Raw genomic sequence first — 25,754 nt, forward strand, 5'->3', positions numbered from 1 at the left:
CCTCTGCTTACCCAGCAGTAAGCAGGAGCCCGGTTGTCGGGTCGATCGGTGGATCGCTTTGGGGGTGGGGTGGGGGGGGTGGTAATAATCCCTTAAAAACATTTTTTTTACATAAAGAATAAGAATTTGGTCACTCGATCCACGACTGTTTATGCGCTTCTCACTGCTGTGCGCGATTAGCTGCCGCGTTTCGCCCACGAAACACACAGGCGATTCATTTCTCACTGTACAGTGTGTCCCGCGAAGCCCTTTGAGACGTCTCGACGACGTGATAAGGCGCTGTATCAAATGCAAGGATTATTATTATTATTATTATTATTATTATCATTAAAACAGGATTGCTCGTTTAAAGCGGGGACCGGGTGCGGGGTGAGGTGGGGTGAGTGGTGGCGTGGGGGGGGGGGGGGAAAGAGAGTGAGAGCGAGAGGAGAGAGCGAGGGAGAGGTGAGAGAAAGGAGATAGAGAGAAAGAGAGAGAGAGAGAGAGAGATATGCCATCAAAATGAGAAAGGTAGGCGCGGTCATTAAATTCGGATTAGAGGCAGTAAGTGTAAGCAGTTAGACAGGCAGCCGAGCTACGCAGGCGATTTAGCAGCCTCCACTTGTCCGCTTCTCAAAGCGGCGCTTGATAAATATTCACCCACGCTTCCAAAGCGCACAAAGGACAACTGAATAGATTGCAACCTTCTCCCGTCCGTCTCCCTGGCCACCCTTAATCACCCTGAGCTGTCTCCCCGCTGATAACAAGCATTTTTCCAGGCCGGCTAATTCGCGTTGCTGTAATAGCTAACCCTTAACACCATTTAAAGTCTGGCTCCGTTCCCCCTAAAAACCTCTCCACCACAAAGGTGAGGGAGGGGGTTTGTCAGCGGAGGGGGGGGAAATCAACACTAATGTCCAGCCAGTGACAGCTTTGACAGCCAGACTCTTTAATTCCCTTTCCTTAGTCCCTTAATCTGTCATCTTTATCAGGCTGGGGATGTGCCAAGGAGGAAGGCAAGTCACCCTCTCTCTGTGATCAATCCTAACATTACTGCTGACAGAATGGTGCTAATAACTTTATTGATCTCATGTTTGCGGAGTCCTGCTGGGCTGAAAGGCTGCCATTGATTGGCTTGAAACTTCCTCCGAGACATGGGAGAGCATTATAATGGGCTTCTTTCTTGAAAGCTTTGTGGGGGGGGCCGAGGGCCGGGGGTTGGGGGTGTGCGGGGGGTGGGGGGGGGGGGGGGAGAGAGAGAGAGAGACGCTGAGCACACGGAGACGCCGTGGCGAGAGCAGAATGGGAATGCAACAAAGCATTTGTTAATAAGCCTCAAAGTGGAGTGACACGGACTGGGGCCGGACATGAACAGGGGACGTGGGTTTCTGGGAAGGCAGAGCGAGGTTTTATTACAGGAACATGAGCTGCAGCCAACGTCGCCCGCCCCCCCCCCCACCACCCCCCACCACCACACACACACACACACGCACATACTCTCCCCACCCCCCACGCCTCAGGAGTATATACCACCCGTCACGCTCTCCGCCACACACACGCACACACACACTCCCCCCCGACTCGCACACATGTGCACACCAACCCTCCACCGCTCCCCACATGCTCTCCGCCGCCCCCCCCCCCCAACCCACACACCCACACACATACGAATACTCCCCCCTCACCCTCCCGCACGCCCCCCCCCACCCCTCACGCAGGGCAGCGTCACAGAGCGCTTGACGCACGTCAACATCCCCACCCCCCCACCCACACTCATACACCGATCCCCACACACATTCCCCCCCCACATCCCCCCGACCCCCGACTCACACACGTACCAAACCTCCGCCCCACACACACACTAACAGCCCCCACCACAACCCCCCCCCTCCCCGCGCCCCAACACACACGCACACACACAATAATCAGCGCTTTTATCTACAGTATTCAGACTCACTGATTAGAAATCTTTCTGGATTATGATTAACAGACATTACAGACCCGGGGAAAGATGAAGCGTTTGGGTTGGAGTGGGCACAGGTTTCCCCCCCCCCCTCTCCCCCCCCCCCCACTCCCCACCCCCTCTCCTCCGACCCCATTAATCACTCTCTGAAAACACACCAACATCTCGTATATCAGGGGGCGTCTGAATCCCTAATGGGAGGAGAAGCAGCTGTGACAGGCAGAGCTGTGAGCCTGGCAGCCACTCCAATCCCAAAGGCTGTGTGTGTGTGTGGGGGTGTGTGTGTGTGGGGGGGGGGGAGAGCGTCTGTGTGTGAGGGTGTGTGCACGGGGGGCAGAGTGTGTGTGTGTGTGGTGGGGGGGTTGTGGGTGTGCGGGGGAGATGGGTGTGGGGGAGAGTATACGCGTGTGTGTGTGCGTGCGTCCGCGTGTGTGTGTGTGTGCGCGCGGGGGGCAGTGTGTGTGTGGGTGCGCGTACGGTGAGTGTGTTTGCGTGGGTCGGTGGGTGGGTGGCGGGGGGGGGGGTAAGTGTGCGCCCGCGCGCGTGTGTGTGTGCGTGTGTGTGTGTGTGTGGCTCAGGCAGTTTAAACACTCGCTGCGAGATGCCTGGGTCATGTCTTATGTCCTCGCCTCACATTTAATTACACATTTCGCCATCAAGATGCCCCCTCGTTCCTCCCGCTGCGACATTATCACCACGGTAACGCTGTCTCCTCGCCAGCCTCCTGACAGACACGACAGGTTCCTCTGACATTGGCTTCCCAGAAGGTGCCCTGCCATGCCCTGCCCGCCCGCCCACCCGCCCATCCGCCCACCCGCCCGCGCTGGGAAATGAAATCATTTAGTGTCGGATTGGAGAGACCCCCAGTGCTGTCGGCGAGGGGGGTGGTGGGGGGTGGGGTTAGTGGAGAGAGTGGGGGGGGGGGTGGGGGCGGTGCGAGGGGGCAGGTGCGGCAATTGATTTTGTGTTTAATTCCAAAGGCCAGAGAGGTTCGAATTTATTTTCTATAACCCTAACGCTAATTACTGTCGGCAGTCAAATGGGGTCACGCGCGCACACACACACAGAGATACACACACACACCTTACCCCCCACCTCCCAACACGCACACACACACAGATACACACACACACACACACCTTACCCCCCACCTCCCAACACGCACACACACACACAGATACACACACACACACGCACACCTTACCCCCCACCTCCCAAGACACACACAAACAAAACACAGATACATTTTAGATATAATAATAATAATAATAATAATAATAATCCTTGCATTTGATATAGCGCTTTTCACGTCAGGAGGACGTCCCAAAGCGCTTCACAGACACACACTGTAAAGTGAATTGACTGTATATTTGTGGGCGAACGCGGCAGTCGATTGCGCACAGCAATGTCCCACAAACAGTCGTAGATTGAAAATGACCAATTTATGATTGTTTTTTGGGGATTATAATCCCCACACACACTCGCACACACATTCATACTCACTCACACTCACTCAGACACTCATTCACACTCACTCACTCATTCACTCACTCACACACTCACTCACACACTCACATATGCTCACTCACACTCACACACACACACACACTCACACTTACTCACACACTCACATACACTCACTCACACACACTTACACTCACTCACACACACTCACTCACACACTCACATACACTCACTCACACACACTCACTCACACTCACTCACACACATTCACTCTCACACACACTCACATACACTCACTCACTCACACTCACTCACACTCACTCACAGACACAACAACAACTTGTATTTATAGTTTTGCGCCTCTCAGGTCTGGAGGACGTCCCAAGGCGCTGGACCAGAAGATGATACAAAGCCATCCTCACCCACTGACCATCCTCGCACCGGGCGTCGTCTCAGACAATCAATCCACCTTAAGATCTGACCCCGTTTAATAACTCAACTCAACCCTCGACTGTCCCAACGCCTTTGGGACGTCCTCTCGACGTGGAAGGGGCGGGGGTTGGGGGGGGGCTGCACAAAGGCAACATGTTGTTGTTGTTGACCGTATTCTGCAGGCGAACCCAGCAGCCATTTCTGCACAGATGGTCCGTTGCTCGTAAGGCCAATTGCTCTTTTTTTTGGAACGTCTTAAAATTTCAGATCCCGCAAGTCTGGGGGGGGGGGGGCAACTCTTAAAAATTCTGCCTTTTAATTTCGAAGCTGCTTTTCTGCAGTTTTGTCTTTTTTAAAGAAAAGGACCAGAGGGGTTGGGGGGAGGGGAGTGGGTGGAGGGATTTGGGAAGGAGTCCCAGAGAGTGAGGGTGACTGACACACCGGCTAAGTACTCAAGACACCGAAAGGAGGGAGTCACTGAGAGTGTGCGTGTGTGTGTGCGCGCGTTGGGGGGGGGGGGGGTGGGGGGGGGGGGGGGAGTTGGGGAGGGGAAGTGTTTCGCGGGAGAGTGAGGGAGATTACTGATTACAGAGGTGCGGAGCGGGCGACGAGCCATCAGACAGAAACGGTCGGACTTGGACCCACGACCCACACCTTACGTTTGAATGTCCCCCCCCACCCACCGCTGTCGGTTCCCCACACCCGCGCGACATTAAAAAAAACACATATAGAATACCATAAAGTAAAATACAACAGACAGAATTAGCTAAACTGGATCAGAGGATTGGACTTGTTTACAGACACAAATCTAGCTGCTTAAAGGCTCTCTAAATCCTTGCTTAATGCGCAAACCACCAGCTTTGCTGCTATGCTATGTCAGGAAGCCCTGTCTGTCTGTCTGTCTTGTCTGTCTGTCTGTCTGTCTGTCCAGCCCTGTGCCTTTCTCAATTAAGATTAGTGGCGTTTGCAACAATCCTCTCTCCTCTCTCTCTCTCTCTCCCTCTCTCTCAAGTTAAAGCAAATGTGCTTAACGCACAAGTAGCCACTATGCTCCATTACTCAAGAGCTTAAGATCATATTAATTCTTCTCCAAAGGCGGAGGGAGGGAGGGGAGGGGAGAGGAGGAGGGGGTGTGGGGGAGGTGGGTGTTTGGGGAGAATGTGAAGATATTAATAATAATCCTTCCATTTTGAGACAGCGCCTTGTCTCTCCGAGAGCTCTGTGGAAGCAGACACTGACCGCCCGTTGTATTTTCGGGGTAAACGAGGCAACGAGGGGGTTCGCACGCTGTTGGTTGCGGGTGCGGAAGGCCTGCCACGGACTTACGTATGCCTGGAGGCCGTTTCCCCGAGGACATTTTGTCGGCGGAACGTGGCAGAGAAGTTGCGCTTAAACCTCTCCTCCGAAGGAGGGCGTCTCCGACAACGGAAACACGCTCCCCCACAATGATGTCGGGGATCAAAGGCCCTCGCAGCCAGTGAGATCATCACATCCCAGCATCTCCCCCCCCCACCCCCCCAGGAAAGCAAGTCAACTTAGACAGCGCGAGTATGAAAGGGCAGGAGAGGTGACATGTTTTAATCCTGAGTAGCCCCAGCGGGGCTGAGCGGCGATCATCCATCGCATCTGATACGGGGGCTTTTCACACCCAGAGGACGGCCCGAAGTGCTTCGCCAAATTTACCGCCAAGTGTAGCGACTGTGCGTCCACACAGTCCCACTGAAGCAAAGCGGCAGGCAATTTGCAACGCCCCCCCACAAACAGCGGCGAGGTGAAGCGAGTGACCCGGTTTTATTTGGGGGGAATTTGTTGGGTCTTAGGAAAAAAGGTGGGGAATTGGGGGTTGGGGGCGCGGTGGGGGGGGGGGAAATCAGGCAGAGTCACCATTTCTTGTGGGGCTATTTTGCAGTATTTCTTAATTAAGAAATCCGAAGGTCAATATCGCCGCTTCCACTCAATCTGACAGCAGGTTCTCTCAGGTTTCCCGGAGCGATTAGCTTCCAGTTAATCAATACAAGCCCCCACTTGGATTCCTTAATTAAGAAATTCATTAAGAAGCATCGCGCGATTGACCCCCACCATCAGCCTGACCCCCGCTGTTCAAAAGTGTTGACATCAGTGGGTCGCCTCAGAGTCAGAAGGTTGCGGGTTCGAGCCCCACATGTCGGGATTTGAACCCACATCGTCTAAGCTGACGGCTCCAGTGCAGTGTTGCATTTTCGGAGACGCCGTCTTTCAGACGAGACCGAGGTTCCTGTCTGTCTGTTCGGGTAGACTTTGACCTCGGGGCTACTCGTAAAGAGAAGGGAGTTTCTTCCGGTGTCCTGACCAAAAGTATAATCGGTCAACTCACTGCACGGCTGTTTGTGGGTCGACGACCACAACAACAGCCGCCACAATTTGCACGTGCATCGCCTTTCACGTCGGGGGCATTGCTGTGTGCAAATTGGCTGCCACGTTGGCCTGCAAACACACAGTCACTACACTTCGCGGTCAATATTGCAAAGCGCTCCTGGGCCTCCTCCAGGCCTGAAAGGCCCTGCATCAAATGCAAGGATTATTATTATTATTATTACCAAGAACAGAACAGAATTTCAGCTGCGAGACACCTTCCTTCCCAATTCCCATCCCCCTCCACTCACCCCATCTCCCCTACCCCTCCCCTCCCACCCCATATACACACACGTGCAAACAGCCAACTGACTGACACTCACTGTCTGGGCTGACGCATGAGGAATGGTCACTCGGTCGAGGCAATTGGAAAGCCGCCAGCATCTGTGGAACTGTGTCCCAACACGACTCGACACCTGGAGGAGAGGAGGAGAGGAGGAGGGAGGGAGGGAGGGAGGGAGAGGGAAGATCGGAGAAGGGAAGAGAGGGTTTAAGGAACGGCTGACACACAACATCACAAAATGACATCCGCACAGCGCCCGCCTTTCACGTCGGGAGGACGTCCCCAGAGGCTGGAAGTTCACGGATCTGGACCCGAGCTGAGGGTCGGGATCGGGGAGGGAGGGCGGAGGGCAGGAGGGCGGCCGAAGGCGCGGTCGAAGAGGAGGGTTTTGAGACGGGGTTTGGAGGAGACAAGGGAAGGAGCGAGGCGAGGCGAGGCGAGGGGGAATGTGGGATGGAGTTCTAAAGTTCCACGTGTTTTGAGACGCAAACTTTAATAGACGGACACAACTGAAATCAGAAATGATGATTTATAACGATATTAGGCTAGTTATCATGCGTTTTTGGTCACCCTATAAAAATATATATATATAGATAGATAGAGAGAGAGAGAGAGAGAGACCGGTTGGGAGGAGGGGGGGGGGAGAGAGAGAGAGAGACGAGAGAGAGAGAGAGAGAGAGAGAGCTGACCGCAGCAACAGAAACATCTCAATTACTGATGCTCCTATCACTGGCTCCAGCACTGATCAATACGGCAATTAGATTTTTATCAACACTGAGTCTTCCTCCGCGCATTAAATTCCTCCCACAGACTCCAGAGCCCAAACCTGCAACTTGAAGCTGATGCATCCAGCGCTGAGAACTGATGCTAGATTTTAAGGAAACACTTAAGCCAAATAATGAGAGCCCACATTGCTCCCAGGAGCAAAACTCCATCCTTGGTTTGGACCAAACTCCGTCCGTCGCAGACCGTTTCACTGGACATTTCTTTTGCCCCCCCACCCCGAGAGTTTATGGCTGATGAAGTTTACGTTAGATCAATAAAGGTGGAGCCGGCTTCTAATAATAATAATAATAATAATAATAATAAATCCTTGTATTTGGAACATGTCCCAAAGCGCATCGCAGGTTATACTGCAAAGTGGAGTGACTGTGTGTTTTGTGGGCCAGCTCAGCAGACATTTCCGCACGCAACAGCAGCAGCACCCCACACACAGCCACACAGTGAGCGGGCGGTTTCATTTGGGGGAATGACGTGAAGGAACCTCTGCCTCAAAATAGGAGTCACATTCCCTACGTCCCCATGTCATTTCTCTCATTAAGAAACCCTAACCCTAACCCCTATTCCCCATTTCCCGCGACCGGAATAGTTAGCGCTCGAGTTATTCTGCTGCAGGAGCTCAATGTCCCACTTGTCATCCTACACACAGGACGCGATGTAAACTGCAAGTTGTTGTTGGTGGTGGTGCCTGGCTGTGTCCGCCTGAACGGCACTAACTCTTTGCAAGTCAGAACCTCTGCCGCCATCGGCAAACAGCGTGAAAACCAGTCTCCACTTTGGTGTGCAAAATGGCGCAACAAAGTCCCCCCGCGGGACTAAACGTTAGTGAAACTTACCGGCCATTAAAGCCACCTCCTGAAGCGCATTTGTTTATGTTTCCCCCCCCCCCCCCACCCCCCCGCGCCTACCATAAAAGCCACTAATGTTACCCATCAATATTTGATACACTTACCGGCCTGTCCTGGGAGTAAGTCTATGCCGTTGTTCTTTATCTCAGTCCGGCCTTGACTCTCTGGCATTCCGTGTTGCCTGCTCTGATGGAGGTTGGAGATGATGGTTGACAGATCGCTTTCACGACTGTAACGTGAGATGAGAGAGAGAGAGGGAGAGAGAGAGGTGTGAGGTCTGGGTTAAATCCCGGCAAATCGGGCCACATCAAACGCCATGCTTGACCAGCGAGCTCTGTTCTTCTGCACCACACAAGCGAGAGGCCGCTGATATTTACACCTGTGCTCCTCGCTCGCCCGTTAACTGAGCAGGCAACTCAAAAACCTCCACCCGACTGGCTTTATAAGTGCCTCTGCTCTCGGCCTCAACCAAAAAAATGCAGCTTAAAAGATCCGTATGATTATCGGGAGACAAAATATAAAACACCCCGTTCATATCGGTTACCGCTATTAATGAGAAGAATTATTCTGAATAACAATTAGAACTTCTCAGTGTCGAGTTCTCCGGCAATGTCAAAAGCTTCTTGAAAGTAATAAAAAAAAACGCACACACGCGCGCGCAAATGGGAACCGTGTTCGAAACACTCCCTTAGCCCACGCAGCTGAAGGGAAGCACTGTGTTAAAAACGAGGCGAGCGCATTAAGCACTTGGAAAACACTCGACGCTACTTACAGAACAAAAGCTGCTCGCAGGGCCTGACCGGGCACTTTACAAGAGGCTTTACAGTCAGGCAACGAGGGGCTAACCTGCGATGGGGCAGCGCAGCGCAGCACAGCACTGACATCCAATAACAAAGTGACCTGCGCTGCCTAATAAGCGTTCAGGTTCCTTGAGCCATTTTAAACCGTTCCTCCTGTAAGTCGTTCACCCCTCCTTTCAGTAACCACCCCACCTCTCTCTCCCACCTCCTTCCCCCTCTCCCTCCCCCCCACCCCCACCCCTCCACCAACCCCCGACCCCCCAACCCCCAACCCTCCGAGTGCTAATCCAGTCTCTATCTCCGCTAATCAGATAAATGTGTATCAGGAATTCTCTAGACATCGGAAGCATCTGTCTGCAGATTTTGCGAATATGTCAAAAAAGATCTTCAGCCTCTCTTAAGCACCTTGTTTCTTCTCTGCGCGTCACAGTCTGCGAATTAATAAATCCTTCCCTCAGTCCCTGGACATCTCCACAGATCTTCTACACCAGCAACATTAATTACATAAATTACCCTTTAAGTTAGCAAAAGGGATTGAGCCCTACCTATTCACACATCAAGCAATATTGCTTCTTATCCCGTCTTAACCGCCACATTACATGTATTAATGCACAGTCAGTGTTTTTAAGAAGTTTAAGGGATTAATTGGGAGGAATTATTAATCGTTCCTAATCGCGCTAATCAATAACTAGACATTAGGGTCACGGCGCACACCCGGCTAGCAGGTACCTTCACTCCAACAACCCCCCCCCCCACCCCTCCCCACCACCACGCGCTCCCTCTCCTCCCCCGCACACACACACCCCCCCACGTCTCTTACACCATCAGACAAACTGCAAGCTATTTCTGCTGCTCTGGGCTCTAATGACACTGTAATTATAATTTATATTTATACAGCAACATTCAGCTCACAAGGCTGTCAACCCCAGCCAGCGGGGAGCTGAAAATGGGGAGGGTGAGGGGAAATACTGACAGCTCGACCATCGGTGGTGAGGGTCGGAGAGGGGTGGGTGGTGGTTCACTGGGCACAGGAGGGGGAGTTCTCATACCCGTGGACCAGGTGATAATTTGCGAATGGCTTGACAGCCATTTTGGGGGTAAATAATCACGCCTCACTTCCCCTCCCCTCTCCCCCACTGGAATGTAACTTGATGTTGTTGTTGTTGTTGTCGTTGTTGGGAGTGGACCCTTCTCCACTTAAGATGTCCTCCCTTCAGGAAGTTACGCCCAATAACAAGCCTCAACTTTAAGCTTCTCTTAATGAAGTTTGACTTGACTTCCAAGAGGAGTTGAGAGAAATAACACACACACACACACACACACACAAAAGGCTCTCTGTCAGTCCCAGATCCGGCTCGTCAGACACAACGGGCTTGGTTTCAATCCAGTGTCAATGTCTAATGATCCACATGCCCTCCAATGCTCCAAGCTGCCAAAGCGGGTTAATGAGTTTAGTGGCTTTCTTTAACGATAAGATTGCAGCTATCCCTTGAAAACAGAATGTGGTGTAGCGTAGCGCTTAGAGCACGCGCCTCACAAGCAAGAGAACCTGGGCTTGATTCCTTAGGCAAGTTTCCTTACTCCACACACACGCCTCTGGTTCCCCAGCAGTAAGTAGGAACCTGGGTGTTAGTCAATTGCCGGATCCCTTTGCTGGGGGTAACAAACCTCAAAATAAAACCCGGTCACTCAATCCACGACTGTTTGTGGGGACAGATACTGCCGTCTGCAATTGGCTGCCCTGTTTGGCCCACAAAATCTACAGTCAATTCGCTTCACAGTGTTCTCCTGTGAAGCGCTTTGAGATGTCTCAACGACGTGATAAGGCGCTGTATCAAATGCCAGGATTATTATTGTTGAAATAGATGATTATTTTCGCATTCACTGAGCAAAGGAGACATGGGAGGTGGGTGGGTGACCCTAGGCTCAGTGGAAGACACGGGGTCTTAAAGCGAGACCCAAAACCCTACTAGCCCTCCGCCAGGTTGATGCTCCAGTGCAATGCTGAGGGGAGTGCTGCCTTCATCTGAGCCGTTAAAACTCAAAGTCCCGCCTGCCTGCTTAGGTCTATCGTAAAGATCCCGTGAAGCTATTTGAAAAACAGAATCGAGTTTCTCTTTCCCGGAGTCCTGACCGACAATCCCACCCCCACCCCCCCACCCCTCCACCCCCCCAGATAAAATGGGTCATTCACTTCGCAGCTGTGCGCGGGACTTTGCTGTACAAGACGCAAAGTCAAAATACACAGTCACTACATTCACAGCAAATATCCCGTGCATTTGAGACTTCCAGACATTCCCCTGACATGATCAGGCACTGTATCAAATGCAAGGAAAACTGCACTCACTACTGTATAGTAAATTTCATTAAAGAACATTTTTAACACCAAGCAATATTTGATGGCAGGCTTACGACTGTGTCTTTCACCTTATTCATCAGTGCTTTTATTGCCCACTTCTACCAGTCCCTTCACCTCAAATCCTTCAAAACAGCATTTGCACGCCTAGAACTGGAATGGAAACTATCGTAGAATAGAGGCAGCCATTGAAATACTGGGGGTCTATTTTGCTGTATTTCTTAACCGATTTCTTATCAAGAAACGGGGTAATTATCTCATTTCTAAAGTACCAAATGTGCTGGAGAATACGATCCATGGGTTTTGAGATTTGATAACTGTACATTTCTTATCAAGAAATCTGTTAAGAGTTGTTGCAAATTAATTCCCTCCCACCACCACACACACACACACACACACAAATGTACCTACACATGTGCATGTACACACAGACTCATACATACTCACACACATGTGGAGTATCTGTCACTCACACACGCACATGTGTACACGCTCGCACTCACACACACACACACTTACAAACATACTCACGCGTACATGCAGAAAACACACACTCAAACACACACACAGTCTCACACACACACACATACACACACACTCTCTCATCCATACTGACACACACAATCACACACACACACACACACACAAAAGTGGTTCTCATTGAATCTGTTCCCAGCGAACGCATGTCTCTCAACCGCAGTTGGTTTCTAATGCCTGAACTGCCTCAAAAGGGGACGGCGAGCTTGAGTGCGGCGCTCGAGGAGTTAAATCTCCGGCAGGCAGGCGGGCGGGCGGGCAAGCGGGCGGGCGCGAGAGCGAGAGAGAGGGAGGGAGGGAGCGGGCACAGTGGCTCAGCGGTCCCATCATTACTGTTAATCAGACAGAGACGGGAGGCACCATTTCAAGGTAATGCTTCTCTTTTCATGCTGCACCTCAGCTTCTCATTAATTATCTAAAGGATCCACTTATATCAACGCAACAGAAAGCTACAAGAGTATCGCCATTAACAAGATACTAAAACCTCATTTGCAGCGGCTGTGCTACAGATTCATAATCAGACCGCTGCACCCAACATTAACCTCCGCTCCTGCTACTCTGGTGTTTTATGCAGTCAGCCAGAGACTTATTCCTATTATTTCTATAAGCCTTAAAAGGCACTGAGCTATTGGAAGCCCAGGTTCCACAATTGTACGCGTTAATTAGACAATCCGCCACACACACGCATCCTGGCTCGTTACAAAGGTTAATTTAGTTCTGTGTGATAGCTGAAGGGGGGGGTGGGAGGGAATAAATAATTATTTTTTGCACCTATGAATGAATGAATGAGCCCCAGACTTGTCAGGGTGTTAAACATTCAACACATTTGTTTCTGAGTAAGAAATATAAGAAATAATCAGTCCGGGGTTGAGGTTGGGGGGGGACGGACGGAAGATTTAAACACAGAAACCTTCACCATTAGCACAATTTCATCCAGTCTCTTGTGCTGATGCTCACAGAGATGTTCACAGAGCTACAAGCGATGCAATAAAAAAGGCTCAGCTTCTTAACAGGTTCCTTAATGTTAATGAAGAAACACTGCAAATTAAAATTCCACCTGAGTCTCGATTCACTCTGTTGACGCAGCATTTGAGAAGGTGCAAAATCTGGGGCCCAACTCCGTTTTTTGGGGGGCACCGAAACCAGATTCTTCAAAGAAACAAACTCAAAAAGAGGGGGAAAAAAAACAACTTTGAAAGTAAAGGCTTTCATTTACAATGAATTGACTTTGAAGGCAAAATTCCGCATTTCGCCCACAAAATATACACTCAATCTACTTCACAGTATAATCCTGTGAAGCGCTTTGAGACGCCTGAACGAGGTGATAAGGCGCAATATCAAATACAAGGATTATTATTATCATTATTATTAAAACGTAAGGATTCGCCAAATTCCGGAATCCATTAAACGTGATTGTCAACGGAGGCAAACTTAGACCTGGGTGGAAATTTACATCCGGCAAATTGTCATTAGACGCCAATTAAAATGGTTTGCGACGAACTTCTCTGTGGCTCAGCCGAAGTAGCGACTGCACAGGATAACACAACAGAGGCACTGCAAACCGTCATGAATCAACCTGCGTACGAGGAGGATGATAGCAAGCAACAGTGCATTCAATAAAGCTAAAATTTACTGCTTTTCTCATTGATTTTTCTTGTGTGTGGGGTGGGGGGGAGAGGGGGGGGGGGTTGTGGAGGGAGGGTGGAGGGAGACGGAGGGGAGGGGAGAAGAGAAGAGAGAGAGAAAAAATAGCATCAACATTTTTCCGACTCTATAATGAAACTGTCTGCTATCTTTATGGATGCCAGAGTCACCATTGATAACATAAACAGCTACATGCATGTGGCTCCCGAGCACTGACCAGTTTAGGCTTCATTAATCATACTTACCTCTGATGCCTAGTTGACGGACAGTGCAGAAGATGATCTGACCAGCTATGCAGCCGTTGCCATCAACTGCATCAGCTAAATCACAAACTATGTGTTGCTGCTGGTAAATTAATATGCACCTTTTGGACGAGACTGCGAATCTCATTGAACGCTGACCTGTTTTTTTTTTGTTGCTTTGCCGTTCCAGTTTTTAAAAATCACAGCATTTTTTTTTCCCTCTCTCTCTCTCTCTCTCTCTCTCTCCCCACTCCAACCCCCCGCCACCCCCTACCCCCACCCACCCCCACCTCCCCTCCTCCCCCACCTTCCCTGCCCCGATTCGATACAAAGGAAATAAATCGAGGTTCAATTTAATTTATCCCTGGCTCGGTTTATCTGCAGCTCCAAGCTCTCGCCGGGATCCTAATCTTTCATAACACGATCCGCCCTCTGGTGTATATGAATTGTATGATAAAATCCAGCCACACAAAGCACGTACGGACCTGAGAATCAACAAATCTTCGCCTCTCGGGTGGGCAAGGGTTAAAAAGTTAATTCGCGTCACATTACCAGCAACTAAAAGCAGCCCCTGTTTGTACGACTCGGAATAGAGATAAGCACAGGTTCTGTGATCAATCGCTGTATTTCGCCCGTAAAACACGCACTCGATTCACGTTGCAGTGCGTCCCATGAAGCGCTTGCGACGTCTCAACAACGTGATAAGGCGCTGCATCAAATGCAAGGATTATTACTGTTGTTATATTTCATAAGGAGAGAATGAACTGGGAATTTTTCCCACGCTCCTGATTGCACCGGTTTTAGAAAAATATCCTTGCCCTCCAAGAAACTGTTGGCAAGTGTGATGGTTCAGCCCCTGTTAACCCTGCAGCCAAAGCCCTAACAGCTAGGGTGGTCCTAAACTGGACAAGTAGCGGGAAAGCTTGCCAGACAGAGCTCTCAACGGACAAGCTATGAGGTGTTGGCTGGTTGGTGGACTCCAGCAGTTTTCCTCCCCCACAATCACACACACCACACCCACATCCACATGAGCGCACACCCACCCACCCAGACACATACCCACCAACCCACTCACACGCACACATATACACCCACCCACCCACACACACGGGAGGGGTGGTCCTTCCACGTCTGGGCTCTCGCCAACCTGCGGCCTAATACTATCTGTAATTAGATAAGCGGGGAGAGAATGAGTGCTTATTCCATTCCAGACATGGGGGAGATTTCCGTGTGAAGGAGGCACATGTGTGTAACTCCCAGTCTGGCTTGGATACCAAAGCACGGCTATGGGTTTCTGCACGTACCAAAGACCTGGCCAACCCCCCCACCAAAAAAGGGGAGGAAACACCTATCAATCTGAAGCATTGATGCAGTTCCTTTGACCTCAGCAAGACGTCTCAAAGCGCTTCACAGGATATATTGTAAAATGCATGGGCTGCATTTGGGAAGCTTACAATGTCTCACCTGGGGAGGGAGGGGGTGGAGGCTTGGGAGGGGCGGGAAGCGGTTTGTTGGCCAGGACTCCGGGAGAGAGAAAAGCTCCCTTTTCTGTTCGAGTAGTGCCATGGGATATTCCAAGGCTGCTGATGCGCTGGTTGAGGAGGTTCAGCGCACTCTCACTCACTCACCAACACCCCAACAGAGGAAGACAACGGCTAACACAGAACAAAGTGTTCCACGTCCCCACCCGGTCTGTTTCTCGACTGTTTCGGGTCTTGTTGACCCCATGTATCAACGATGTGATAATTAGCACATCCCGCGCCGCTAATTTTCGCCCTCGCTCTTCCCGTCTGATCAACAGCCACGCTGGGAGCATAAGCACCGTTGAAAGCTCGTATTAATGTACTGCATAGTAATCGCATTGTCTCTCGGTATTGTCACTCAATAATCCTGCATTAATCCTTCAGTCCGATTGTCATCACATAGCAATGGTACAGCCGTGCGCTACACTGCAACTGGATGGCAGGACAATGGAGCCAATGGATGGATCTCCCACATACAAAGACCTTTCCAGAGTTTCATCGTGCTGCTTCACGGCTGTTTGTGGGACGTTGCTGTGCGCAAACCGGCTGCCGAGTTGACCTACAAAATCCACAGTCGCCCCCCACTTGGCGGACGGGCCTTCAGCTTTTCCGCTTCCCTCCCACCCTCGAGAACTAGGCCTCCATCCCGCAGCTCCTCCGCCTCGCCCGCCCGCCCGCCCGCCCCCCCCACCCTCGCCTCCTTCAAGGCCCGTCTCAAGACCTTCCTCTTCCACTGTGCTGTCGGTCACCTTCCCACCCCCAAAATCCCCACCACCAACCCCCGACCTCGCCCTCCACCCCTCTCCATTCCAACTCCCAACTCAGGTGCAAACCCTTCACTGCCCAGATCCTTGGGACATCCTCCCGACTTGTAGTTGTTTATAAGCCAGGCTGGATATTTACAGCCACCCCCCCCCCACACTCGATTGGCCTCACACGCGGAGGGTGGTGGTGGGGGGGGTGCTTTACTGTGTGTTGTAACTGCCTCTATCTCGAGGCTGTAATCTCATCTGGGGTTCTGAGGATGGTTATAAACCACTCAAGGTTCCCTTGCGATTTATGGCATCGTCTGAATGGCTCAATAAGATTACTGCCACGTAATCACTCCCAGGTATCCATTATTCTCGATTTAATACTGCTTAGTGAACAATCCAGTGGGTTTTACACTGGAGTAAAGAACACAAGAGAGTCCTTGCCAAGTGCTCATCAGCTGGTGTGGCGCCCTCCTTTGCACAGCAGCGCGTCCCGTCACCGCTACGCGCACAAGTAATTAATAATCTAATAATAATAATAATACTAATCCTCGCGCCTTATCGCGTCTTCCGAGACGTCTCAAAGCTCTTCATGGGACACACTGCCAAGTGAATTTAGTGGGCGAAATACATTCCGCGAAGCGCTGCGGGACGTCTCGACGACGCGATCAGGCGCTGCGTCAAGTGCGACGATCGTGATGATTATTTCACTGCCAGGCGGATTAGCTGCGCGCTCCGCGGATGCGACACGGCAGCCCGACTGCGCGCGGCGAACAGTCGTGGATTGAGGCAAACGGAATAAAAGCCACCGGAAAGCTCGCCGTCACCCGGCCGCGGACGGTTTGCTTATTCTTCCCGCTTTGCCGTCGGTTCAGGCGAAGGGGTGGGTGGGGCGAGGGGTGCCAGTTGTAGGGGTAAATTGCCACCTCGCTGGTGACCCTCCCAACCTCTCCCCCCCACCCCAGTCCTCTCCCACCCCCACCCCCCCCCACCCCCCGGCACCCCCACTTCTCTCGGCTCCTTTCAGAATCCCTTCACGAAACTCCCATGTTGTGTGCAGTCAGCTCCTGATTACAGCCCTGTCAATCAGAATCTCGCGCTCCACTCAACCGTGCACTAATGCCTCTTAGGAGCTGTCTGGCGAGTCATTTCGGGGCAAATTACGGAAAAAAGCAGACCTCTTAAGAAACTTTCACCGTCTTGTACGGGGAGAGGGTGGGGGGGGGCGCTGGGGAAGGAGTTGCTGGGGTGGGTGGGGGGGGGGGAGAGAGAGCGGTGGTGGGAGGGGGCGGTTAACAAAAGATACCCGTGTGGTTGCCGCACGCCTCGAGTGACCTGCAAACCCGAGGCCTCGCGGAAGGTAAGCCAAGGTCATCTCTGGCCTGTGTCACCTGCGGGTAAATACTCGAGCACCTGAGTCAGCCGAAACGCCCAAGCAAGATCGGGATCAAGGAGCTGACAGCTTTAGACTGATAAGGCCCAGCTTATCACTGTGCGCACTGGTGCAAACGCTGAGAAAATCTTCCTAATCGCATCTTTAACTGTCAATACCTTCAATCCCAGGCGAGGCACGGAATATAACGACCTCGATATTCCCTCCGGGGAGGGAGCCGGGGGAGAGGAGTGGGGTGGGTGCGGGGGGGGGCGCGGTGCCCATCAGTGTCCTCGGTGACCTGGGATCTGGTCATATTAGATTTGATCCGATGGGAATTAGATTTTGCTGTCTGTTTGCAGGCAATTAATCTACTGGGAATCGCTTCATCCAGTTCCCGGTTTCCTATCCTACCCAACCCCCCGCTCAGACACGAAGCACGGATTGTAGTCCAGAGAAGGAAAAGACCCCCACCCACCCCCACAAACGCACACTCACCTACGCACACACACACTGCCCCCCACCCCTCGAGCTGTTTGAACTGACGCCGGTTATTTTCGTTGCTGCTGTAACGACTGATCGAGCAGTTCAGTAATTCAGATTGACCAAAGAGTCGTGATCCCATTTATTTTGTAGTACTAACGATTCTCATCGTTTCTTTTAAGATTTATCAGATATTGTACTACCTGCACTAACGGAACTCTTCTGAATTAATAATAATAATCCTGGCAATCGACACAGCGCCTTATCACGTTTTCGAGACGTCTCAAAGCGCTTCACAGGACACACCGTCAAGTGAATTGACCGTGCGTTTTGTGGGCGAAATATATCAAGCGTAGTGACTGTTTGCTTTGAAGGCGAAACGTGGCAGCCATTTGCAACCGCAGTGTCCCACAAACAATTGTGGATTGTGTGACCAAATTATTATTTTTTTCTAAATGAATGGTGAGGGGGGGAAGGAGGCGGAGTGGGGTGCTGGTGGGGGGGGGCAGAAGGGGAGGTCCATTGGAGGAGGGGGCAGAAGGGTCTACTTGACGTGACTCCGAACCACGGATCACGCCCGGCTCAACCTCTCAACGCAATCTCTCCTGAAAGACGTTCTAAACAACAACAACAATAACAACAACAAAATTACGCCTTTCACGTCGGGAGGACGTCCCAGGGCGCTGGACAGACAGAGTTTCGGACGCGAGCTGAGGAGTGGAGGGTGGGGGGGTGGGTGGGGGGGAGCAGGGAGATTGAAAGCACAAGCGGTAATGAATCCAGACCTGACGAACGAGCAGATAAGGCCCCAAACGTGAGGCTAATGGGCCTGAGCGTGGGTTAACCGAATAAACCACATTCACAAAGCAAAAAGGCGGGCGATTAGAAGCACATTAATGCATCTTGATTCTTCAATCAATACACCATTAAAAGCTAAGAAAGTTGAGATCACAGAGCGGGTGGCACGGGGGGGTGGGGGTGGGCGGAGGTGGGGAGAGTGGGGGGGGCGGTGGGGCCGTGCATTGTCTCCTCGCACAGTAAATCAGGCGCTCGCTCAATGGATTGAGCCCTCCCCACACGCCCCCCCCCCCCCCCACTACCCCCCCCGGAGACCACGCTGTTTATCAGCTGACCCGTCTCGGAAAACGAGACTGAGTTATTGTATCGCACTCTATCACCTCCGGATGTCCCCCTGGGAATGTGCAGCGAGCAGGGGGAGGGAGGGGAGGGGAGGGATAGAGAGAGAGAGAGGGAGAGCTGGTCATGTCTGCTTGAAAACCAGGCATATTAAAAGCGTGAGAGAGGGGAGCGAGCAGAGGAGTGGGAGTAGACAATCTGCTCTGATGGGAGGATTAGCAGAAATCTTTTGACACTCAAGAGCTTTCAAAAGGGAACTGGATGGACACCCAAAAGAGGAACAGGCGGCGGCGGAGGGGGCGGGGGGGGGGATGGAAAAGGGATGCAGAAAAGAGCATTTTCTTCCCATTAATCGGAGCCAAATTCCAACCCAAGAACTGGAGGCGAACGGAACCTCATTGAAGCCAAATGAATGGCCCTGTTTGCTCGTCCACTTATTCATTGCCTGTGATTTTTTTTTTACCAGCGCTTTTTACGCGCCTATAAATAGGGTTAAAGTCCACGTGTGGAATGACATTTATTTGACATCAACTTGCATTGATAAGGCATCGTATCAAAATTTAAGAACCGTCATCATTGCCCCGGCCAACAGTCTGCCCGATAAATTAGTCGCCCACTTAAAGGGCTGTTCGCTGGGTGCACAAGCTGTCGGCCTACAAAAAGAAACAGTCACTTCACTCGACAGTAATTTCCTGCGAATTGCTCGGAGACTTTGATGAGGCACAACAAAAATACGAGGGGCTTTTGGTTACCTAAATAGAGATCCATTATTTCCACGAGTCAGTGAGTCGGTAACTATTAGTGAGAGATTTCAGACGCAGAACTTAACCAAAGGGCAAATGAAGAGGTTAGAACGTCTGAAAAGGGAATGGGTGGGGGGGTGGGGGTTGGGCGGAGGGGGGGGCGCGGGCGCGGGGGGTGAAGGCAGGAGAATGGGATTAAACGGATAGCTCTGTTCCGAAACAGCAATAAAGACCCTTTGCCGAGTCCGTCGCTAACCCAAAGCCTCTGTGCTCTCGCCTCTTCTTACGGTGATTAAATCGTGTTGAGCTCCTGCGCATTCCAATTGCAGGTTCCCTTTGGTACGTAGACATCAAATTACCCGTGATTTACAACTGCTGTTTGGTGGCCTGACTTACACCATTAGTGGGGCAAGGTTGTCTGCCTGATTCTTCAGAGAGTACAAGGCACCTGGAAACTTCGCCATCTCTTGAAAGGCACCAGGACACATAATCGCTATATAATGTGAAACAAATTTATTACCGTCGCCACTTACAGCAGCAAAAGGTATTTTGCTAAATTGGCTCCCTCCACCCCCCCCCCTCCCCCCCCCCCCCCCCCCACACACATACAGGTTAAGAGGATTGGATTTCCTTCATCGTTCAATATCCTTAATGTGAAGCCACTCACTGGTTTGCCACTCCATTGCGCATTTTAATTCGCTTCCCACGTCAGTGGAAATGCAGTTACAAGTGACAGGGGACTAAAGCAAAGGTTTTTTTAAAAAAATAATAATAATAATAATCTGTGGTCACTCAACCCACGGCTGCTTGTGGGGACGCTGCTGTGCGCCAATTGGCTGCCGCGTTTCGCCCACAAAACACACGGTCCTAGCCAGTTGACAAGCGTATCCTTGCGAAGCGCTTTGAGGCGTCTCGGAGACGTGGTAAGGCGCCATATGAAATGCAAGGATCATTATTATTGTTATATGATTATCAAAGGCGAATCTTATTCCCCGATAGAAGTCTGCGCACGCGTGAAAAAAACGAAGTAAGAATGTTTGTCCATTATATTCTTTGTATGATCCTCGAACAGCAAGAACCCCTTTAATCAAACAGGCAGCATAATGTCCCTATGGCATCTTGCATTTCAAACACACAGTCAGGTTAGATCTTGTACCTACGCAGCTGATGGACCTCTGGTGTAAAACACTGCGATCCTGACGTGCCTCAGTAAAATCTGACAAAGCAGGTGCGCTCGTTACGGAATCTTTGCAAATGTGATAAGTTTCTCTTTATATATAATATATAAAGAAAAGGTCCAGCTCCATACGCAAGATAAATCTTTCAGTGAGCGCTTAAAATAATAATAATAACAATAATCCTTGCTTCACAGAATATAGTGTAAAGTGAATTGACTGTATATTTTGTGGGCGAGACATAGCAGCCAATTGCGCACAGCAGTGGCCCATTGGTGCCTCAGTGTTGACCTTAAAGCACGAAGAGGCTCCCCGGTAACTCAGGGGGTTGATTCAGCGATTGACCGAACCCCACTGATTGGGAAGATCTCAACCCATGGGGTGTTTGTTAGCTGATCTTAGGTGATGGTCCACTAGGGGGCGCCTTAACTGGCATCAGTATCTTGAGTGACCAGAGGAGATCAATTAGACAGGGATATTGTTCCTGAGATCATATTGAGATCAATTAGACAGGGATATTGTTCCCTCCCCTCCTGCTGGAGATAGGGACAGTATAGGGCCGGTATTGGCTGAGATGCTCCTACGGTTGAATAACTCAGAAAGGTCACCCAACAAGGCTCACGCACCGGGATTGGCCACTTTGGCGTTGTTCAGTGGCCATCATCTGCGCTTTTGGTCATCTTCCACCCCCCCCAACCAAACTCAGCTCCCACCCCTGATGTCCTCCCAATGCGAGGCTATGACGTGAGGGTAAAGGCTGTATCCTGTATCCTAAGGGATTCGAAGACCTTCAGGAGAGAAAGAGAGACAAACCGAGAGGCAAAGGGAGTTGAGAAGAAATTTGGCGAGAAAGAAAAATTTGGCAGTAGATTATGTTAGATCTTCCCACCAGCTGAGGGTTCGGTTCAGTCCAGAGCCCAGTAGCGTCAGTAAAAGTCGCAGCCCCTAACACTGGAGCTCGGACAGACAGGGACCCTTCACGTGGGGTAAACCGAGAGAAGCTACTCCCTTAACTATTCAAACTGAGCCGTGGGATCTTTGACGTCCACGGGAAGCGGGCGCAGACGGGTTTAACTTCTCGTTCGAGAGACGCGAAAGCCCAGGAATTATAAACAAACATGGAAAACTGACATAACGAGGTGAAAAATATAAAAATAACTGCGCGGGAAACGGAAAACACCAAACACAAACAGCTGTTAAGGAGGGAGTCTGTGGTGGACTGTGGGAGGTCCAGGATTGATATAATCCAAATTGTTCTCAGCTGCCTCGTATCTGTTTGGATATTCCAGAGCTTTCAACTGGGTCTTGGAAATAGGGGCTAAATACATCAAATGGTCACTGTTATGTTCGAATTAAATTGGCTGAAGTTACAATTCAGGCAGAAAACTGTTGGATCCTGAGCTGCCAACAATGATTTTTTTCCTCCTTTTTCCTAAGCCAGAAAGGCCCGCATATATACACACATCACACACACATATACACACACACACACACATACATATACATACACACATAAACACAAACATATACACACACACATACACAGATAAACACACACGTACACACATACCACAGACACACACACACCGACCAGACACGCAGACAAACACAGACGCACACTGACACTCATACACATACATGCATACAGACACTGACACTTCACACACCACAAACGTACACACATTGACCAGACCCACAAACAACCACATCCACACAACAGTCATACGCGCACACATACACGTATATATATATATATACACACACATAGACACAGAGACCAGCCCTGCAACCTTTCTTAACAGATTGAAGGTGGAGAAATTCCACCTCGTCTTACCCTCTACGTCTGAAGCTATGTTAAGTTTTAATGACTTTGGGCAAAGACAAAGTGAAATGTCAGGTTTCTGACACTGTGGTTAGCGATTTCGGTCTGGATTTCATTTTACATTTTCGCTTGTCGTTTTCTGGTGATTTCTCGATTGATAGAAGCTCATCTCACACCCACAACTGGACAGGCATACGCACACACGCAGAGGGACACAGGCACAGTCACATACACCGTCGGACCTGCACGCACGCACACACACACACACACAAATGCACCCATATCCAAATACATGTGTACGCACACACACACACGCGCGCGCGCGGTCACACATAAGTATCCAAAATCTATGTGCGCGCACACGTGCACACACAAGCTCAAGCACTCACACACACACACGCGCACGCACGCACACACACTTTGTACAGCCCACATAGCACTGAGATTCATTGACTGGCACCTTTGTTCATCTCGACAAACACCCCAGCAAACTACGAACTGATCTCCGCCCATCCTCTTACCTCTCTCAACCTCGATGCCAAGTCAGTTGAGCAGCGAGGAATGTTGCTGACATCTGCACGGCTCACAGCATAAGACACAAAAAGTTTCCGTATGAGTAAACCTGAGTAGCTGTGCCCCTCCCCCCCTTCCTCACTCACCCCCCCCCCTCGAGTGCAGATGTTGACAACGCAAACTCCTGTCAATTCTTCCACAAGTACCAACACTTTCCACCCCTCCCCTCCCCAGCTTTCGCCCCCTCCCACCAGCCATTCAACCAGCAAAGACAGGACAGAACCCATCAGTCATCGACTGTGCGGTGAGCAACTTGGGACATCGAATGCAACACTCGCTCAAAGCTCCAGTGAAGAGAGCGAGAGCGAGGGCCAGAGAGAGAGCGAGAGAGATAGGGGTGGGGGGGGGGAAGAGAGAGCGAGAGAGAGGGGGGGGGAAGAGCGAGAGAGAGAGAGACGCCTTGTCACTTCATTTAATAATCCTTGCATTTGATATAGCGCCTCATCACACCTTTGAGACGTCTCAAAGCGTAAAGTGCAGTGACTGTGTATTTTATGGGCGAAACGCGGCAGCCAACTGCGCACAGCGACGTCCCCACAAACAGTCGTGGGTCGAGTGACCAAATTTTATTATTCTTATGTTTTTTTTGAAGGGATTACTACCCCCGGAAAAGCGATCCGTCAATCGACTAACAACCGGGTTCCTACTCACTGCTGGGCAAACAGAGGCGCGTGAAGTAAGGAAACGTGTGCAACGTTTCGCCCTGCTGCCCAGGAATCGAACCCGGGTCCTCTCGCTTGCGAGGCGCGTGCTCTAACCACTGAGCTACAGGGCATCCACACATTTCTTCATCTCGGTCGTAAAGCAAAATATTTGGATATTTCCCCAGTCTTGTTACTGGGCAAGACATCAAAGGCATTTACGCTGCATTAAGGGACGATTAAGTGATTACCAGCTTTTTTTTTTCCCCCCCAGATATTTTTTACATTAAACGGATGACACGGTTCGTGAAGCAATGAATTGCACAAAAAACATCACACCACCTCGGGTGGAATGAAACACTAACTCGTCAGCTCCAGCCTACACTTAACGGCGAGTGCAGCGGTGTATATAATCCACCTCCCTCATTATTTTCTATCACGTCTGGTTACATCAAGATCTCATCCTCCTCCTCCCACTCCTCCTCCACTGTCTGCAGGTCCTGACTCATTCAAGGGAAAAATGCGACGTGTTCAAAAAGTATCTCCGGCGACAGAATCACCACACACGCGCACAGGCACGCACACGCATGTGCGAGTTTTGACTCGGCACACGGGTTGAAGCCAGACAACCAAGAAACTCACGGCTGTGCGTGTGCGTGGAGTTGGCTGTCCTCGACCAGGGCAAATAGTCAGTCTCTAGGATTGCTCTCAGCTCCCCTAAGGGACCAGGGTAAGGTCCCGGAGCGCGTGAGATCGTCTGCAGCTCTTGCGTATGTGTGCATGTGAATCTGTGTGTCCGCGTGGGTAGATGTGTTTGCGTGTGGGCCTGCGTGTATGTTTTGTGTGCGCGCGGGTCGTGTCTGTGTGTATGCGTTCGTGTGTGTGTGTAAAGGTGTGTGTGTGAATGTTTTGAGGGGATCAAATGCAAGGATTATTATCATTATCATTAATATTATTATCATTGAACGCCTCTCTTGCTAGCAGCTAACCCGTACCCCCAGAGACCTTTTCACTGGTCAGCAAATGGCACGTCTCAGCCTTGTTGGCGGTGAATGGAGTCGAGAAGAGGTCGGGGATGGAGAGAGAGAGAGAGAGAGAGAGAGAGATAGAAAGAGGTAGAGGAAGAAGAAGAAAAAATTCACAGTGCACTTCGCTGGCAGATTGCTACACAATCCGCAGGAGCCAAGTTAAAACCCCCACTGGCCACAACTTGGCAGGAGCACAGGGCACACTAAACGCACGAAGGGGAGCTGTGAAGGGGAGGGGAGGGGTGGGGAGGGGAGGGGTGGCAGGCGTTTAAAACCAGAAGCAATATCGGGGGAATAAAAGCACTGGCAACTACTGAAAAGCGATGTTTCTTATTACAGTCTTGGCCCAGTTTTACTCCCCCACCTCCGCCCCTATTCCTCTCCGCTCCCACCCTTAACCCCACAGACCCCCACCCCACCTCCCCGGCTTTTAAAAAATATTAAGACTTCCACTAACGCAAGCTTAAAGTCATTTAGCCGGAAGAGACGGAGGGAGCGAGAGAGATTTGTGAGCTAACTCCCACACTCAAAATCGTTCTGTAGCAACTCGAAAGCACATGTGTGTGGGAATACCTTTTGCAGAGAGAGAGAGAGAGAGAGAGAGCGAGAGAGAGATCTGCTCTCGGCTTTGAACCCTGCAACCCCGAGTTGTGTTAATCAGAGAGCAAGCACACTGAGAATGCCTTGAGGGAAGGCAGAGAGAGAGAGGAGAGAGAGGGAGGGCGGGGAGGAGAGACCGAAAAGAAAACAAGCGATGCTTTGGCAATGGAGGTTGGCTCGCTCGCC

At 50.9% G+C, this 25,754-nt stretch overlaps 1 protein-coding gene across 4 annotated transcripts in view; it reads right to left on the bottom strand.

Moving 5' to 3' along the window:
* Positions 1-25,754, bottom strand: part of samd11 (sterile alpha motif domain containing 11) — a 127,965-nt gene that overhangs the window by 39,480 nt on the left and 62,731 nt on the right. For all 4 annotated transcript variants that reach the window (XM_042343578.1, XM_042343575.1, XM_042343577.1 and 1 more), the window contains 2 exons: positions 8,245-8,369; positions 6,553-6,645 (listed from right to left, as the gene is read on the bottom strand). In XM_042343578.1, the coding sequence (XP_042199512.1) occupies positions 6,553-6,645; positions 8,245-8,369 (218 nt within the window). The remainder of the gene's footprint in view (positions 1-6,552; positions 6,646-8,244; positions 8,370-25,754) is intronic.

Source organism: Callorhinchus milii, unplaced genomic scaffold, assembly GCF_018977255.1.
Source record: "Callorhinchus milii isolate IMCB2004 unplaced genomic scaffold, IMCB_Cmil_1.0 Scaffold24, whole genome shotgun sequence".
Classification (NCBI taxonomy): Eukaryota; Metazoa; Chordata; class Chondrichthyes; order Chimaeriformes; family Callorhinchidae; genus Callorhinchus; species Callorhinchus milii.